Here is a 20,450-nt window from a genome sequence, read left to right as displayed (position 1 = left end):
CAATGGCTTTTCGTCGACTAATACCACACTAAAACTGTGAAAGACTCAAATGACTTAAATATGACTAAGACTATTAACCATTTTCATATCAAGATAAAGACTAAGACTAAGTCAAAAAAGCCTGTCAGAATTACCACTGTTCCATTTACATTTACATTTTATCATTTAGCAAACGCTTTTATCCAAAGCAACTTACAAATGAGAACAATAGAAGCAGGTCAGGTCAACGAGAGAACAACAACAGTATACAAGTACCATGACAAGTGTCAGTTAGTCTAAGTACAGAACACATAGACAGGTTTTTTTTTATTATTATTATTATTATTATTATATTTTTTTTTATGAAAAGACAAGAAAAGAAGGAAAAATGCTAGTATTAGTTGGTTAAGTGCTGGCGAAAAAGACTCAGCTGTTCCAGTTTCCCTTACTGTAAATACCCAGACCAAAACAGGGGGGATTGTTGCTGTATTCGATGAATCAAGGGGTCACATTTCACATGTGTAAAGTACAGGAAGGTTTTAAGTGCCAAGAAAAGCTAACAGCCAAAATTTCCCTAATCACTCACATCCTTGTTATGATCTTTTCTGTTGCTGTAGGAATTAGCACACGTCACAATCTGACATTTAACATGAACATAATATAAATGAAAAATTAAAATAAATGTATGCATTTAGCATTTTATCCAAAGCGACTTACATTGCATTACATTACATTCAGGCTAACAATTTTGTTCCACCGGGATTCGAACCCCCAACCTTGCACTTGCTAACGCAATGCTCTACAACTAAATATGATAATATAATTAATATAATAAATAATATAAATTAATAAATAAAAGAGTTCATAATGTATGGGTAATAAACATTCAAGGTGAACTTTCACTGACCTGAGTATGGTGCTAATAAAGAGATAAAAGGAATTGGAGGTGAAGGGACATGTACAAAACCTGATAAATCTCCTATGATCTTGGCCTTGAGGAATGTAAATCCAAAGTTTATTTTTGTTTTTATTACTTTACATTCTTAGTTGCCTGTTAAAATTCTTGAGTGGGAGATTATAGCACCAGACCTACATGATCCTCTTCTATATGCTTTCTTGTCTTGGCACCTAAGGCAATATATAACAAGACTTATTTGTTTTCAAAGAAATATTCATTATCCTCTTTCCAGAGGAGATACAGATAACAAAAATATTTTCTTACAGCTTCTGTTGATGTACAGTGTCAGTCCAGGGTGCAGGAGTGTTTTGAAAGTCACCCAAATCCCACTATTAATCTTCAGTTTGGAATCCAGTTGACGTGTTCTTTTCCGCCTGTCGATGCGAAGAATTGACTGCAACAGAGAACAGACAGAAATGATAAGCCTGATTAATATAGTGGGTGTGAACCCCTCGACTGAATCTGGTTTCTTCCCTTTTCCCCTCCATTTTCTTGAATTGATTATTGCCTTTTGTACAACTACTTTATAGCTGAATCAAATTTGTTCATAAATGAACTAAACTGAATTAACATTGAACTGACTCAAGCTGAACAACAACACTACTGTCTTCCGTTGAACTGCTTATTCCTGAATTGAACTGGTTTTATAACTTATTACATTTACACAGTTATTGAACGGAACACTGAACTGACTGATGGTGAATAATGACACAAATGTTGTGTAAGAGCTGCTTTAAAGCAAAATTTCATATTTCAATCTGTTGTATAAAGCACTGTTAAAAAGCTGGCTTTATTGGATAAATGTAATCAGTCTGTTGGCATAATATATGGGGGATTAGACAGCATTCACACACAGACTGATTCATATATGTATTAACCATGGATGGAGGAAGATTCACTTCAACAAAATGAGCAGCACTTTTAAAATAAAAGGAAGGGTGGGGCCCAAAGTTTTACAGTAGCAGAGGAAAATTATTTTGAAGTCATGATAATTTTCAATATAGTTGTTGCTTTAATAAAGTCACTTCTTGTCATCCTTGGCACAGCAGAACTTAAACTGAACCGAATACCTTTTGTAATTGGTTACATGTGTCCTTTGACTTCATTTATTTTTATGAGTGCAAACTGTAATCAAATCTGCTCCCATGCACATATGATATGCCAAAGAAAGACATTTTTTACATTGTGTCCCCAGCTTCATAAATATAAATAAAGAGTTGATTAATTTTGAAATCACAACATGAAAACACCCAGATGGTTCCTGTTTGTGTACTTGAATACCCACAAACTTCCTGCCCCTTTAAAGAGCAGCACAAGGGTGTGGCCCCAAACCACCATTTCCCCACCAACTCATTTCCAAATAAAGTGGGTGAGTATATGAAAAAGTCAACGGTTGACCGTAAAGAGGATAACCAGAAAGACATGAGGAGGCAGAAAGGAATCTGACAAAGAAAACATTACAGCTGTTTAAAAGAGAACGGGAAAAGCTCTTTTGTGACAGGGAGAGCAAAGCACCGATATCTCTGACAAGTCGTCTTCTAGTTCAAGGGTAAGATACTTTGTACTAAGTCCTTTAATCTGGCTGTTAGTTTAAACTGATGTTAAAAAGAAAAAAAAAGAAGAAGAAAAACAGTATAGTGAACTAAACTAGATAGTAATAATAATGAATGTACTTAATTTAAAATAGCTGACAGTCATGCAACATATTTGCTGAAACATACGTTTTTAGTAAATGTCTAATTGTAAAATCAAATGTGTTTTTTAATACATTCGATAACAAATTCACTAATCTACAGTATAAGACAATAAAGAAACAAAAATGTATTTGACAAACTATTGGATGAAGCGAGAAATTACAGCAAATAATAGGTGGATTTATTTGAGAGGCTACACAGTTAAATGTTCCAGCTCTCGCAGACTGTGGTTTGGTTTTTCTGGAAGAGATTATGAAGGCACAAAACATTTTCCATGTGCTCTTCAATTTTGTCCTGACTGAAAGTTGCGTGTATACTTGTTTCCATTAAATGTCTGTGCAAGGAGACATTTCTTTAAAACGTATTTTCTTTAAAAAGGAGTGTTCATTATTGTTGTTGTTATTGTTATTTCTGTTCTTAATACATTTTGAAGCCCAATGCTGCGAATACTGCAAATATTAGCGAATACTGTGGTTATCTGTTTTTAAGACAAAGAAGATAAATATATTTGTTTGTGTGTGTGTGGGGGGGGGGGGGGGTGTAGATACAGAGATAAAAGAAAACAACCATGTTTGTTGGGGGTCAGGTCTGAGTAAACCGTAAGTGTAGTTATTTACAGCTCTGTGTCATATGGGTTGAGTAATGATTTATGTCACAACAGGAAGGTATCCCAAGAGGCTTTCTCACAAATAGCGACCATCCACTTTTCTCTCTCTCCCTCTCTTTCTCTCTCTCTCTCTCTCTCTCTCTCTCTCTCTCTCCCTTGCTTCTATATGACATATTTACGCTTTTTATGTGGCTTTGAGCTTTCATGGGTCCAATTTATTTATTTTTTTGTTGAAAATGAGGTAACCAAGGCAAAAAAAAAAATAGTAACAATAAAAAGACCAGAATTTGATAAGGCACTATTTTAGTTGACATTGTTTGTGCTTTCTTTGTAGGAGTCAATGGATCTGGTGTGGTTCATAATTATTGGCATGTGTGCCATGAACGGCATTGTCTCTGCGTGTCCAGAGAACTGCCAGTGTAAGCCAAACAAAAGCATTTGCCAAGGCTTTATAATAAAAGAATTTCCATCCTCCATCCCACCAACCACCCAAACCCTCTATATCTCCAACACCGGCATAGAATCATTAAAACCAGCTGATTTTGAGAGTTTTGCAGAGACCCTCGCTGTGTTTGTAGTCAAGGATTCGAGAATAGCTGTGGTGGAACCTCATACATTTGACCAAACCAGAAATCTCACTGCCTTAGGTTTCAGTGGGACACTGCTAACCTCTCTGCCACAGGATCTGTTTCAAAATCTCAAAGCATTATCAACTCTAACGCTGAATAACAACAAACTTAAAGTTATTCAACCATCTCTTCTAACCCCTCTTGTAGATTTGAAAAATTTTGACCTAAGCAGAAACCTTCTAACTTCTCTGCCAGAAGTTACTTTTCAGGGTTTAAAAAAGCTGGAACAGCTCATGTTGCAGAGAAACACAATCAGTAAGCTTTACAGCAATACTTTTCAAGGACTCAATCATCTCAAATCTCTGTTTCTGCAGCAAAATAATTTAACAGATTTACCAGCAGGCATCTTTGATGACCTGGTAAACCTTGAGATATTGCATCTTCAAGACAACAAACTCACACAGCTACCAGCAAATCTCTTCTCAAACTTGCCAAAGCTGAAGAAACTCTACCTCTCCAATAACAGGTTATCATTGCTTCCCAGTGCAATCTTTCTGAATCTTCCAAACCTTACTCATATTTCACTGTATGAGAACCAACTCAGTAGGTTAATGCCTGGAACTTTTGGCCCAATGGCTGTCCGGGAGCTCTGGCTATACGACAACATGTTAACCCTCCTCGAGGAGAATGTGTTTAACAACTTAACTGAGATTCGCCTTTTGGTGCTGAGTAGGAACCGGATTCAGCACATTTCTCCAGGTGCTTTCAATGGCTTGATGGAACTAGAGGAGATCTCTCTTCACACTAATCGACTCACCAGTATTGGGGCGGGGATATTCAAAGGTCTTCCCAAGTTAACGAACATATCTATAGAGAACAATCAAATACAGCACATACCCATAAAACTCTTGGATGGCGTTTCCCATTTACATCTCCTGGAGCTTCAAAACAATTCCCTCCCAAACTTGTCGAAACAATTTCTGGACTCTTTGTCCATAGTCGATAATATTATGGTTCATCAAAACCCCTGGATGTGTGACCATAACATTATACCTTTTCGGGATTGGCTTGAAAATAATCTAGAGAAAGTGAAGAACCTTTCTTCTCTGATGTGCTATGCTCCTCCAGCCCTGAATGGTAGAAATATAAGAGAGCTGAAGGAGGAGGATGTCACGGTAGAGGACACGAGTGGAGGTAATGCTGTTGGTCAAGGTCTGTCCAAAGACAAACTCTTTATCATTCTAGCCGTTGTGTGTACTGCTGTCATTGTCGGTATCATTACCTGTGTGTTATGGAGAAGGAATAAGCGAGGAAGCCAAGACTTGGACCGTCAAAGAAATAGAAAAACAAACTCAGTTATCTAGTTGTCTTCAATAGATTTATGAAGAACATTCTTTTTTTTTTTTGCTAATTAATTTTAACAAAGTTTGTTATGGATACGTTGTTTCTTTCTTTCTTAGTTGTTGATGTATAATTTAATTGAAAAAAAGGAAAATCATTGCTAATTAGATATGATTTGAATGTTGTCACTAATGAAGAAATGTACTGTATTTTTCTTTCTTGCCACTGTCAAAGGTTATACACTTCCTGCAGTTCTGTGTTAAACACGTTTTCCTCATAGCAAAACCACTTTTATGTATAAAGTTTCTATATTCAAAATAAACTATGAACCATCAGGGTGTTACAACTTGGGTTATACTGTATATTTTGGCACCTTGGTTTCATTTCAAAGTATTTTCAGTGCTTCTGTTTCTATATCTACTACACAACTACATCCTCTTTGCCTATATTCCATTCAATTTATCGAATTCATGCATTAACAACATGACATTATGAGGCTGCCTATTAATTTAGTTCTTTAAAATGTTTTTGTTTGTAAAATACTACTAGGAGACCTTTAGCTGTATTTCAACTTTTAAAACACTCTTCACACCCTTTACAGAGGTAACTAACTGCTGACTAAATTTATTTGTAATTAAGACAAAAAGAGAAGACTAGAAGAGAATGAATAGAACTGAGAAGACTCAGAAATATGTGTACTATGTAAAAAAAAAAATTTTGCAAGTGAGTCTGCAATTTTTTATCTCTTCAAACAGAAAACAAACTGTCCACACCCTTTCTAATGCCTTACGTATGCGCAGTAAACACTTGGGATATGTAGATAAGAGTAGTGCACTACGTATGTTCCTCCACATTTGCACTACGTGCATCCTTACATTTGCTTTTAGGAACATCATTCTAAATGGTCATTCAGCTGCGACTGAGATGAGCAGGTAAGAGTAATTATTGACATTTAATGAAAAAAAAATGCAGGTCAGGAACATAAAAGGAAAACAATTGTTTGCTTGTTTTCAGTATTGTGGAGGAGATATCACAAAAGCCGCCAAGTGTCAAACAAATAACTGATTTTGTGTAAATACAATTACTTGCATAATGCAGTATGCACAATATATAAAGACATTTATTTATTTATGCTTTTAGTATTATTTATTAAACTCTTTTAATATGAGAAAGTCATGGGAACTCAATTTGCTTTTAATGTTTCATTCTTCAACAGGCATATGCATTTAAAAATTACACTTGTGTACATTTTCATACTTGTGCACTTGCACTGGAGCTGCACTGAAGATATATGTCAGCCAGGTGAAGACTGCAAAAATCAAGACGTGTATGTCAAGAGTCAAACAGCAATTCCTGAAAAATTCAAAGATGGAGCCAATGAAATATTCTTTGTAAACAGTCAGATTCCTGTGATACCAAAAGGAGTGTTTTCTAAAAGCCCTCAGTTAAAGAAAATTGAATTTCTCAGCACTTCAACTCACTCTGTAGAGGTTGGAGCCTTTGAGGGTTTGCCTGATATCACGATCATTGAGATATCTGGCACAAACGTGACGTCATTGCCTGTGGGGGTTTTTAAGGATCTCAACAACCTTCAAAAACTTGTTCTAAAAAGCAACAAAATCCATGGCCTTGAAAACGGGTTATTTGATGATTTAAAAAAACTTCGAGAATTATATCTGCATATGAATGAGATCAGCTTTATTGAGGAGGGGACGTTTGACAGTTTAGAGAAACTCTCACTTCTCCATCTTGGAAAAAACAATCTTAGTTCTGTATCCACATCTCTTTTTTCCAAACTTAAGGGCTTGACCATTTTCAGGCTTTATGGGAACCAGCTGACTGCTCTACCCGAAGGGATTTTTGATCATTTTCCAGATTTAGCAGAGATAGCCTTGAACGACAACCAAATCTCCCTTATACAACCAAATTTATTTCCACACAAAAGTAAATTAACAAAACTCTCTTTGGACCATAATCTTTTAACAGAACTGCAGCAAGATCTATTTGTTGGTTTCTCGTCATTAAAGACTCTAACTCTGCACAACAATCAACTCATCAGTCTTCCTGAAATCCTTTTTGGAGAAATGCCTAAAATAACTGAACTAAGTCTTAGCCATAACAATCTCACTCACTTACCAACTGGAGTTTTCGGGCCACTTAAGAAGCTCAAGAAGTTAGACCTTTCCTCAAACCAGTTTTCAACGATATCTGCAGACTTTTTTGAAGGTCTTGAGAAACTGACCAACCTGAATCTTCAAAATAACAATATCGAGTCATTAAAACAAGAGGACTTTGAAAAACTGAAGTCTCTTTCATCCCTCAAACTGGGAAATAATAAACTACAAAGCCTTCCTGGCGATGTTTTTGATGCTCTTCCGAAACTCAGTAAACTGTACCTGAACAAGAACCCATGGCAGTGTGATTGTAACCTGTTGCCATTCTTTGAATGGATGAAGATCAATGAGGACAAGATTAAATCAAAATCTCCAGATGTTTGTGAGTCTCCGAAAAATCTGCAAAATCAATCAATCACCTCTTTAACAGAACAACTAATATGCCCCATGACTTTACCAACTACCACCCCTCTCCTTACAAGTACCATTCCCATGACCACACTGCGCACCACAACTGTCTCAACAATGACTCCAACAACAACAACTCAAGCAAGTACAACACAGACAACCACACAAGTCATCACGACAGCACCAACTACTCATCTCACAACTTTGATATTAACCACAACCGGACTACCTACCTCCACTGCTACAACTACAACTCCGACAACCACAACAGTCCCAACCACATTATCAACAACTACACTACAACCAACAACTGCCCTCCTGACAACTACAGGGATCCCCACCACACCAACAACGACACTACAAACAACAACTACAACTACTTTAACACCCAGCATGACTACAACAACACCTTTTCTCACCACACATAGTAGTTTCTTCTGTACCGGCTCTCCTCAGCCAACTTTCTCAACACCCACTACCACTTACAAGTACTCATCATGCAAGGAACTGATGATATATTACACTACAATGCTACTGGTGGAAATCTGTTGTACTCTGGTGCTGGCCAGATTCTCTTATACATTATACTGCTCAAACGAGCAAATGGAGAGACTGCACATCCAGGTCAACTTGACCCACTTCTCCTATACTAAGTACATTGATGAGACAGAGTCTGTAGCTCTTTGATGTTGTTGTCTTTTTGTTTTGCTTTGTTTTTCTCCTTGAACTTTGAGTAGCACCTGGTGGTGGTCACTTATAAGATTTGACTGTTCCTTAAAGGAATGATTTTCCAAACTGCATATATAATTGATGCTTAATGGCGCTTTATGCTTTCATTTCATGACCATGTAAAGTAGGGTCCACAAGTCTGAATCCACTGTTTGTGTTTTTCTAATAAAATACTTTTATGCTATATAATTTATATAAAAATGTATTATCTGCATAACAACTTAAGTGAAGAGTTGAATTGAAAAAAATAATAAATATAAGTATGAGATAATTCTTAAATTAAATCTTATAAAGTGATCATATGCACAAGACTTGGATTAAACCTTTTTGCATTTTCTATGTTTTGGCTCCCTGGAATAAATGGAGGAACAGAAACCTCTCAGATTCCATTAAATAGATGTTAATGTCCATTTTGAAGATTACCCAAAGTCTTATGAGGGTCCGTAAACAATAGATTTTTTTTTTTTTTTTTTTTTTTTTTTGATTAACTATCCCTTTACATGTGTCGCAGTGTATATATTTAAAAATGGAGCACAAACATACATTTCAAGTTGTATCATGTTTGTATTTTTTTACCCAAAAACTCTAAATTATTGGAAATTCATCTAGCAATAATTATGTGATGGAAGGGTTTTTTGTTTGTGTTTTATTTTTGTATTTTTGTATTTTTTTTTTTTTTTTTTTTTTTTTTTGCAACGGGTCATTTGAAAATGGTTTTGGTGTGGGTGATAAAAACAAGAGGCTAATTTACACAGAATTTAAATATTCATCTAGCTTTATATTTGTTTATTGCATACTAGCAATTTTTTTTTTTTTTAGTATTTAATATGCTGTAATTACACAGGTTTTTATTAAAACAATTTTTTAGCATGGAAATATTTTCTGGGGCAAATTTTTTTGTCAGGCAGCAAAATGTAATGCTTCAAAACTTATATGAATGCATGTCTTTCCCAATGTCAAGCACTAGGTGTCAGTGTAGCTGCATTTATTTAGTTTTGTCCAACAATACCTCTCGCCCAAACTTAACAACCTGCACACATTGTCCTTAAAATGACCTATTGACCTAAGAACTGTTAACCTAAGTGTTGTGTACATATTTTACAGTGGACAACAAATAGAAAACCCACAAACATGTTCAAAACTACAAACTGCACACTAAGAAAGAAAATGTTTATTACTGTGTAAGACGTTTTCGATATTAGGCCTACATTGTAGCCTATGTCGTCGTCATCGTCGCTGCCATAATTGTGTAACCAAAGAAGACTTAATGGTCCTAAATATACTTCTGTTGTCAAAGTAATTCCCATAATGTTTTTATCAAACGCACCACTAGATGGCGATCTGACCTAATGTCCATTCATGTATGGTGGCCTGTAAACATTGGTTTGTAAATGCTCAGCCATTTACCAAAGCTTCGACACCACAACCCTTCTCAAATTATAGGGGGAAAAAAGGTAAAGAAACTAAGAGAGAAAAGGCCATGGCATCATTGTTTACAAAGCAAACTAAACCCCTGCATGATTGATCTTCTGAAGTGCTTCTCTGGATGTGAGACTGGTGAGTACTCGTACTCTTACAAGAAAACTTGCTTGCAAATGCACTATTTATCATGACTGAATATTTCATAGCCTATTTTGAGCCAATGATTTTCTCCCTGGTGTCAGAAATGCTAGGAACATTAATTTCATAATAACTATATTAATAAAAGTGTTTAAAAAATAAAAAGCTGAAGATATATAAAAAGGTATATATAATGAAATGTTATATATATATATATATATATATATATATATATATATATATATATATATATATATATATATAAACATAGCTCGGAACCCCAAAATATATAGCCTTATTAATGAAAAGTGTTTTACCAATATGGGGTTTTCAGTGATTCATGTTTATTATTATTATTATTTTTGTGGCTTGCCTATGATGGACAAAACCAAAATATTTTTAATATAGATCTGTGCTGTGCTAAAGGCAGTTGTCATTCTTCTGGGATGGTACTAAAATGAAAAGTGAGAGTGTAATCACAGCCATGAGTTCTCATAGACCGAGAGGGACAACGTTACATTCAGTGACGCTGTTTCAGTTCCAGAGAGACCACATAGAATTTCCATGGTGATGTATGGTGGTATTTTGCAGCCATGGTGATGGCTATATAATGCATATATTTTATCTAGCCATGGTGAAATGAAATGAAATGAAAAGAAAACAAGCTTTAAAGTCTCAGCAGCACCAAAGTTTAGTTTTTTTATGATGCAAATCACATTGACAAAGAAGCATTTCAGATGCAAAACATAAATTGATTAATTGAATTATTTCTGAGGTTTAGATTTAAAGCAAAGGAATGTAGCCCTCAGAATCTCTCAGGAGGACTTCTAAATAGTCCGAGAAAAACTTTGTGATAACTAGGATTTTAAAGACGATTTTCGTCTTCTCCTTTTTTATTTAGTAAAATTAAGAATTTATTGACAACAATCTCTTGATTATTTAGTCCATTCACATCAAGAACAATAACTACTATGATGATTAGCACACCGACGCACAATAATGTTCAGTTGATTTATCTAATCTTCCACTGTAAATGCTCAGTCTCTTTAAAGTAGGATAGATTCTGATTGGCTATCAGAGCTTTTACACTTTTTTAGCTGAACAAAAAAGTTTTGACAGTGATTCCAACAACATTGTTCGTCTGTGTCATTGAAGGTATAGTTGTGGCATGGCCTTCTTTATTCCGATAGAATTAGAATGATTATTACAATTTTGTAGGTACCATGCTTGGTGTGAACGGGCCTTAAAAAGAATTATGAACATCTTAAGAAAAAGAAAACATTATTCATATGATAACACAAGCATGTAAAATTAATAAAATACATAATTGAACAGCAAAAAAAATCAGGACATTTAGATTTGGCATTTGTTTCCCAAGGCCAAAAGAAGAAGGAAACAACAAAAAAAAAGAAGTGTATTTGAAACAGTCTACCCAATTAACCAATTACCAGGCCTAATTGCAGTCTCCTGAGGAGAGGTTGAGTAAGAGCAGTGTCTCTCTCATTCTCTGCCACCAAACCCAAGGCCTAATCAAGTTATCATATCAACAAATCTCTCATCAGGGGCCCGTGTCTGACACCAGCAGAAAGAGAGGCCATTCGACGACTAATTTCCAGCAGCAGGGCGCTGGGACTCGCCTGCCAGGCGGGATGAAAAGTACCTGCAGACCCCAGTCGAGCTGCCCTCACCATCCCGCTGGGAGAGCACTCATGCTGGGCACAACAGAGTGTTCTCTCCCTGTGTCCTGACTGGAAGGGGGTAGTAGCATCATAGAGAGCTAAAGGAACGTTATTTGGCAACGTACACAAAGAACAGGGGCAGACAATGCAGTGATCATGCGGAGTGTGGAGGGGAACCGAGGGGCTCTAGGGTCAGAGGTTTTAGGGCTGGAGTGGTGCATCTCTGAAGAGGTTAATGTACTTGTTATGTGGGGTCAGGGTGCAGGCTTCACGGCAGTACATCACCAGTGACAGCCCCTCAGAGCCATGACTGAAGCAGAAGGCTCTGATCTGGGGTAAGAAGGCTCGTTTTGAAGTCTATTGTATTGTAACTCTGGGGTCAGATCATAAAGTGTGTGGTCAGAATGATTTCATGGGGTAGAATAAGATGAAGAAGATGGAAATGGCAGTAGCAGACTTGTAATCAGGGTTTCTGTGGGCCAGGTCTTAAAAAGTCTTAATTCACCCTTCCGCAATTTAGCCCTTAAAAGGGGTAAAATCAGAGCGGAAGTCTTAAATTCATGAAGTCATGGCTTTAAATGTTGCATATATAGAAATGTCTCAGTATTTTCGTTTTCCAAAACACATATCGAAGCATCTTAAAATTAAAAATAGATTTACTTGAGATACAAATTAATGTCCTGAAAAAACTGAATGTACTGTATAGTTAAGAAAAAGTCAGATATTCTGAACTTAATAGCAAATACTTGCTCTAGTTTTATTCATAAGCCCACTTCATTTTGATCAGCTTCACATTAAACAAGACTTCTTCTATCACATTGCTTTGCAGTTAAATGTATTTGATTAAGGTTATTATAAGGTTATCTTGTTTTTTTTCCCCACCAAAAATGAATTAAAAAGTAAGCTGGAAGTTATATTTTCAAACTTTTAAGTGCGTTGTGTGCTGCTTAGACATTTAGAGAACATATTGACATATTGTATACACTTCAATTTATCTATTAGATTGTATTTGCTAAAGTTATTTACCTTCATAAAAGCTACAGAAACGCAGTTACATGTCTCCTTTTTATTATAGGGAATATAAAAATATTGGTTAAGCATTATTCAAAATATGTGGCTTCATGACTACTTTGCAGAAATTTGCTGGTAATTTATACTCTCTTATAGACGTGCAGTGATGATTATTCAGCCAAAGTAAAGCTGTGTGGTTCATTCCCTGGCTTTCACTGAGATGTTTATGTTCTGCTGGCTGATGAGCCATGTGGGCATGAGGTTTGGAACTCCCCGGTGCTAAAACGTGATGTCAAGATAAGAAGGTGAAGGAGAGATCTGGCTTAAAGCATGACTGAATGTTTGACATATTCTGTCTTCACGCATCCGCTGTCCCGTGATGAAACGGCTTACATGTGCAGTGCACGCACAAAACGCCATTTCACACTTTATAAAAAACTGCTGGAGCAAAAAGATTGCTGTAATGTCACAGTGGATTGTTCTGTTCATTGTAAGCTGTGTTGAGGAAGGTGCTTGTAGCTTGTCAAGCCATAAGCAATTCATAATGTAAAGTAGGTACTAAAAGTAGTTGCACTGCATACTACCAAGGTACTATAATTAGCTAACTACTTTAAATTATATGGGTGAACTGATTAATTTATGAAGCTAGAAAACAATATATATATATATATATATATATATATATATATATATATATATATATATATATATATATATATATGAGGGGATTTCAAACTAAGACCAGTTTGTGTGTGTGTGTTATGTTGAAAGTGTATTAATCTGATGTTACTCTACTCTTGGTATGGGGAAAAAACACTTTCAGCTTAATATTTTTTTTAATCAGCTAATTATAATATTATAACAATTTGCTTTTGTCTAATGCTTAAAAACAAATAGTGCTACATTCTATATCTATATTTCTATATTGTGTGTGTGTGTGTATGTGTGTGTGTGTGTGTGTGTATAGCTGTTATATTAAACAATTAAATATAAATATGTGAAGATGCTATAAATGATTTTTTTTATATATAGTAATATGGAATTTGTACTTTTTAATTTATTTAGCATTTGTATATAATAGGTTTTATTTATATTTTGCATTACTACAAACAGAAAATGTAAAAATGCCACACATTGTGTGTGTTGAGACTGAAATTAATAGGTAATAAAAACTTTTAGCACGTGCAAGACATGACTGCAGGCTGTTCATGTGATCTCAACATGGTGACCCCCATTTGAGGGGACTCACTCCATGTTAAGCAGCTTTTTGTGTCACACTCAATTGCATGGGGTCTCATGTGAGTGTACACCATTTTGAACATTTGTGCTATTCGGGTTTTCTTTTTTTCTAATGTTTAAAACGTTTTAATGAGTAAATTACTGAGTGTGCTTTCAAGTACCCAATGGCTAATGAAAAACTGGCAAATGTTTTGGCAACTTTAAATCCAGTTTTTGTGTGTTCTTTAGACTCCATCATGAGGCTCTGCAGTTGCTCTCTGAGCTGTTTTGGAGATGTTGAAAAGGCCAAATTGAAAAACTGAATGGTATTAGCCTTCCTGGACAAATTCCACTTAGTGTTAGAAGTCTTTTTTTCTTGATGATGTTTCTCTAGTTCTCGTCTCCTCTTGACCAGATGCTCTGAATGGGATAGGGCAGGTATGGTGAATGCCCAGTGGGGGACTGCAGAAGTGGGGTGACCCTTAACCCTGGCACTCACATTATTCTTGCTGGACGGAGGCCACTGAGGCAGCCGGGGCTGCCTGCTGATCCCCACAATGCAGCCTTTTCCCCAGGCCACGGTTGGCAGAAAGACCCCCTGGAGCTTTAGTCACCATCTAAAGGCCTTTCAGCCTAGCCGGGCTGGCCAGGGCCAAGTACCAGAGCGGAGGGGCCAATGCAAAGAAAGCAGAAGAGGGGGGAAAAACTGTGGAAAAAGTACAATAACGAAAGAAAGTGAAGGGAAACAATAGGCTTTAGAGTCCATCTTAACCTACCACAACAGTGTCAACATCTGTGGTTTCTTCAGTGCTCTGCTTTAAAGGATATAATCTATGGCGAGGAAAGCCTGTTCCTATGGCTTCCCTTAGTGAAAAAGGATACAGGGTTTTTTTTATCTTATTTTTGTCATTCAGAAAAAAAAAAGAAAAGAAAAAAAGGGTTCAAAGCCTCTCCAGCGCGGTCCTTCAAGAGCAGTTAAACCACACCGTGATGTACGCCACAGATTGTAGTGTTAAAGCAGAACAGAATGGCAAAAGTTCACAAGCTGGTTGGGGGAGATTTATGTCCACATTTATCAAGCAAGGTGATTTGAAATCTTTCAAGACGCTCTAGATGCTTTCGAGTCTTCTGTGGCCTTGGAAGAGCACCACATGGTTTGTGTGATTGTAAACAGGGAACATGCAAAGCCCAGACATGTAGGAGTCAATTCTCACGGGGTGTTTGAGAGGGAGGCTGTCACTGCTTCTTTCTTTCTCTTTCAATCAGACACTTCTCTGCCTCTTTAATGCGGTACATTCCAGCCACAGGACGTGCTGCACATAAAGAGTCACTTCATGTCGCTGACGTCAACGTGAAAGGAATCATTGAGTGTCATGACCAGTTTGGATCCCACCCTAATTTATCAGTTACCACCAATTGGTTCTAACAGGGAGCCTGTGGAGATCATTTCAGCTTTGTTGTGCTTGAAAGAAACCGGCAGGATATGGAATGATGTGGGATGATATGTGTTGAGAAAGACACTTGTGTTGATCCGAAGGCATACGCAGTGTATGACTGGATTTAATTTGCTTTAAAATGCAAATGAAAGCCTTTTAAATAGATTCATAGACACAGTTTAGAGGGAAGCATACAGTACTATGTATTCTGGAACACATTTCATACTAACACAGAGGGCTTTTCCATGTGCATTGTCTTTTATTGTTTTACAGTGCGCTACATCTGGAGTGCATCTTAGAGACTGGGAAAGCAGGGATGGGTGTAACACGTTTGTGCTCATTTATTTAGAAAACATTTAGCCTAGAGCTTTGAAAATATGCCTTAAGCATCACTGACATGCCTGCAGTCATTACTCTTGTAACATATCTGTGTCACTTAAGTCAGAAATAGTTAGATCTAGAACTTCTACTAGTGTTGCATTCATATCCACTGAATTGCATTCAGTGTGCATTGATAAAAAAAAAAAAAAAAATCCTAAAATCTAAATTATTTACTTCAGAAGTTTGATTTATTTTTGGAACATCCCTGCATGTGCATTGTTTGTGAATTTGTTTGTGAATTTGTTTTTTTATATATAGTATCATGGTTTCCAGAAAAAAAAAAAATAAGCAACTGTTTTCAACATTTATAATAAAATATGTTTCTTTGTCAGCAAAGCAGCATATTAGAAGGAATTCTCAGGGATCTTGTGACACAGAATACTGGTGCAATTGCTGTTTAAAATTCAGATTTGCATCACAGGAATAAATTCCATTTTAAAATGTATAAATATTGAAAATAGTTATTTTAATTATTAATTTCACATTACTGTTTCAATTTATATATATATATATATATATATATATTTGCTGAAATAAATTCAAAAACTTTTATAACTATATATATATATATATATATATATATATATATATATATATATATATATATATATATATATATATATATATATATATATATATATATATATATATATATATATATATATATATATATATACACCAAACTTTTCTTTTGTGTGCTGTTGCAGTCTAATTGCAGTGTGTTACTTAAACAAGTGAGAACATTTGGCAGGCAGGTGTTAATTTCCTACGAGACACATTTTTATGAACACCTGATTAATCACATCCTGAGACGGGTTTCCAGAAATGGCAAGGTAGAGCAAAAACACAAAACACTAGCCACTCTACAATCTCCTCATATTATAAGAGCAGACCTCTCCAAAAGTGAATGCTTGTAAAATCCTAGCTCAATCAAGCATGAGCCTTCAAGCCCTTTTGGTAGTCACTGCTGTGGCGTCCTTTAGCATGTTAGTGAACCAGGCCATAATGTCCATTACTCTTTCCCCACGAGGGTGAACCAGCTTACCTTTGTCCATTCCAAAAACCGAAACTACAATTAGAGATGGCTGACCTGAAGCCAATGTTAGGTTAGGTGAGAGGGGTGAAGGAAACCCTCTCAAACGATAATCTCTTGTATTACTCTCCCCATGGTGCTCTTCATGTTCACTTCTCTATCAGGCGGATAACAAGAGCTGTAAGCTCCTTATTGCTGAATTACAATTATTGAAGGAGAATCACATCCCTTCTGACAAGGGGAGGCTCTCTGTGGTAGTGACCCCCTCTTCAGTCACAGCCACTCCTGATGAAGTGCCTTTAATGCATATATAATGAATGTTTCATTGAGTCTCAATAGCTTTTCATCAAGGAGTTACTTAAGACTGTGTTGTTTAATGCATTTCTGCTCAGAGGGTTAAAAAATTACTAATCCTTTTCTTCACGCAGTAGTGCTAAAATCTATTGTGGATAACAAAGAATTCTGGGTAGTGGCAAGCAGAAACAAATTGCAGAGCATTTTGAACATGAGGACCGTGTGGGGTTTGATAAGAAAGTGTGTGAATTGTCAGAGGCAAACCAACAAACAAATGCTGTGGTTTTGTTAATTCTCTCTTGCCTTAAGACTCACATAAATTCTCACTATTTCCTGTCTGTACCATCATTTTCGCACCCGCTTGCTCATAAATCTAAGTCTGGGACCACAAACAGTCTCTTTACATGCATTTAAACCTGAGGGTTTAGAGGCATGGAAAAACTTCTAGGTCGTATGTGAACTCAGACATTCTTTTTAGAACAAATTGTACTGTATATATATTCTTTCCTCTCAAAAAAATAAAATAAAATAATTGTAATTATGTTAATTTCTCTCTTACTTTGATGGGCTGAAATGAATGAATAGGGTGAGCTACTTTTACCAACACTTCAACATATCAAAGTTAAATTGTACGGCTAGTGTTGTTAGTAGAGCAATTAGCAATTTCGGTACAATTAGTCAAAACAGTCATTACATCTGGTAAAGATTTAAATGAAAGGGCAAGAGTTGATGTATGTGGTTCTCTCAAATACAAATCTAAGACTAACTCTAACAGTTTATGATGCAAGGAAGTTCTCTTTTTTTAAACTGGAGAAAGTACAAAGTACAGAGGAGAAACAATACTGATTGAGTTGGTGAGATAAATAAATGGCAAAGTTTGCTTTAGTTTAGCTTATTTATTATAGCATCTAAATAATGACTAAATTGGCACTTAAGTAACATTGATTCATTAAAGGATTAGTTCACTTTCAGAATAAAACTTTCCTGATCATTTACTCACACCCATGTCATCCAAGATGTTCATGTCTTTCTTTCTTCAGTCGAAAGGAAAAGTTTTTTGAGGAAAACATGGAGGATTTTTCTCCATAGACTGGGATTCAACAGGGACAATGCAGCTTCAAAGGGCTCTACATGATCCTAGCCAATTAATAAGGGTCTGAAAAAAACATTTAACTGCAAATGCTTGTCTTGCATGAGCTCTTGTCTTGCATGAGTTATGTTGGAAAGGTCTCGCATGTTGTAGGCAGAAGTACCGACCCAGTATTTATAAAGCGAACATGCAATGACTAAATCAAACGCCCTTTACAAAAAATAAAAAAATAAATAAACCAACGATGTTGGACGATTTTCAAGTTGGAGGAAAAAAATCTGATGGAGTTTGGTACTACTAATATATATATTTGACTGATCGTTTTGCTACATAAGACCCTTATTCCTCGGGTGGGATCATGTACAGCCCTTTGAAGCTGCATTGAAACTGCAATTTGGACCTTCAACCCATTGGTCCCCTTTGAAGTCCACTATATGAAGAAAAAACAGGAATGTTTTCTTCAAAAACATTAATTTCTCTTCAACTTAAGAAAGAATTACATGAACATCTTGGATGGCATGGCGGTGAATGTCTTGATGACATTTTCATTCTAGAAGTAAAATCATTCTGTAAATGACCTTTATCTTTCTTTACTTCAGATGACTGCAGTGGGTGAATGTTGCTGATGACAGAGTCTGGCTGTAAGTGTCTGTTGACTGACCAGCTACCTTGTAAAGTATAAGTAGTGATCAAAACATCAGTCTAAGGAAATTATATAAAATTTAAATTAGTAATAAAATTTGGCATTTAAAGGATCAACGATCCGTCTATCAGATAAAACAGGAGGCAAAGGCACTGTACTATGTCACATAAAGACAGGAAAACTAATTAATTGAAGTGTTTTGCTTTGTATGTCCAAAAACCAAGCCCTTTTATTTCATTAAATAAGCGAAAGACGGCAAGTGAATGGCTTGTTTTTATACATTGAGAGGCTTCTGTCTTTGGCGTCATTGGGTCTGTTGATATGGTGAATCATTAGGCCTGGTGCCTTTCCTTTGATGGTCTGTTTTCCTTTTTTTCCATCTGATCCAAAATCTCCAAGAAAAGAGAAAAACCCATTTTCTGTTGCAACCCTTTATGCTGTCAGTGAAGTGAAGAGTGGCGACAATAGGAAATTGGCAGATGCTGGTCATGCCACTCAGACATCAATGCAAAAAAGATGATTCATGTCTGTGGTATCTTAATATCAGAAAGGACCATTGCATGGTTAGTCCCACTAAGATGCCCCTCAGTTGAATGCGTGTGTTTTCCCCTCTCTAATTTATTTTTATATCTCCTTTCTCTGTTAATTGCAAGGCGTTGATTCTTTAATAGGATTGTCAACCACCAAGGAGTACAGGCTTTAAAGAAATGCTTTCCAGTTGAAATGTGCCTTTGAGCGCTGATTTTCCAGGGCTTTCTTGCTTCACTTTTAAGCTCGATCCAATTCGCAAGCTCTTTCAGTGTAACTGGGATACAAATCCATGCCATTGCAGCTATCAGAGGCCCGCAATGAGCATGAAAAAGTGGCATTACATCTTGCTCTTTTCGTAGGGGCCTTTTTGGCTTATGGAGTGGAGGGCCCTTCTATTGCAATGCAGCCCACATCAGTCTGCCAAGAGTCTCCGTTACTGGGATTCGTCATAGAGGAGTCACAAAATCTCAGGCGAGACAATGCTAGCGGCCATCATTTTCATACCACCCAGGCTCTCTCTATCTTATCACTGAAACGCCATTGTCATGCTAGCATCTGCCATAGAGCTCGCTCCAGGCCAGCCCTTAAAAACAGGGGAAAAAACTCTTAGCGAGTATCCACCAGGGTGATTTTCTAGTTAGCCGGCATGTCTTCTTTAATTTTTAGCAGTCCAATTCTTCTAGCGGAAGGTTCCAGCATTCTGGTGATAGTTTTGTTTCTACCGAGTGTGGTAATATATGTGTGCGATAATCGTCCCAGCCAAAATCCGCCGCTGTGCCTTGGCTCTCATCTAAAGCTATGCTTACTCTATACTCCTGTAGGTTACCACAAAGGAAGCACATTTGCAAACTTCCCCTGCAATTTGCCTCTCTCTTTGTTCCAGGAGGGAAAATCACATTCTCTTGCTTCGTAGCAGAACCTGGAGGTTCTTTAGTGATGGTTCAGAAATAGACGGGGCATAAATAGACACAGATGTGGAGGGAAAAGAGACCTGCTAGTGGGGAAAGATACCCCATGGCTTCCACTTAAGCTTGTTAGAAGACCATATTATTAACATTACTGTATGCGTGTAGTGCCTCTTAAACTAAATGAGGACACTTGGCTGACCAAAACAAATTCTCTCTAAAAAAAACTATTAAATTAAATTGATGTAGCAAAGAGGATGCAAAATTTCA

The 20,450-nt window shown here is 36.5% G+C and overlaps 2 protein-coding genes across 2 annotated transcripts; both read left to right on the top strand.

Annotated features, from left to right (window-relative positions):
• Nucleotides 1-2,268: 2,268 nt before the first annotated feature.
• Nucleotides 2,269-5,541, top strand: lrrc15 (leucine rich repeat containing 15). Its single transcript, XM_052559317.1, has 2 exons — nt 2,269-2,486; nt 3,573-5,541. The coding sequence occupies exon 2, from the start codon at nt 3,579-3,581 to the stop codon at nt 5,169-5,171; it is 1,593 nt and encodes a 530-aa protein (XP_052415277.1). The 5' UTR covers nt 2,269-2,486; nt 3,573-3,578; the 3' UTR covers nt 5,172-5,541.
• A 232-nt stretch (nt 5,542-5,773) lies between these two features.
• Nucleotides 5,774-8,793, top strand: LOC127959895 (carboxypeptidase N subunit 2-like). The gene is made up of 2 exons (XM_052559316.1): nt 5,774-6,080; nt 6,365-8,793. Exons 1-2 carry the CDS (start codon nt 5,812-5,814, stop codon nt 8,355-8,357), a joined length of 2,262 nt encoding a protein of 753 aa, XP_052415276.1. The 5' UTR covers nt 5,774-5,811; the 3' UTR covers nt 8,358-8,793.
• Nucleotides 8,794-20,450: the final 11,657 nt, after the last annotated feature.

This window comes from Carassius gibelio, chromosome B6 (genome assembly GCF_023724105.1).
Source record: "Carassius gibelio isolate Cgi1373 ecotype wild population from Czech Republic chromosome B6, carGib1.2-hapl.c, whole genome shotgun sequence".
Classification (NCBI taxonomy): domain Eukaryota; kingdom Metazoa; phylum Chordata; class Actinopteri; order Cypriniformes; family Cyprinidae; genus Carassius; species Carassius gibelio.
The sequence above is the reverse complement of the archived record's forward strand: the minus strand, read 5'-3'. Positions and strand labels throughout refer to the sequence as shown.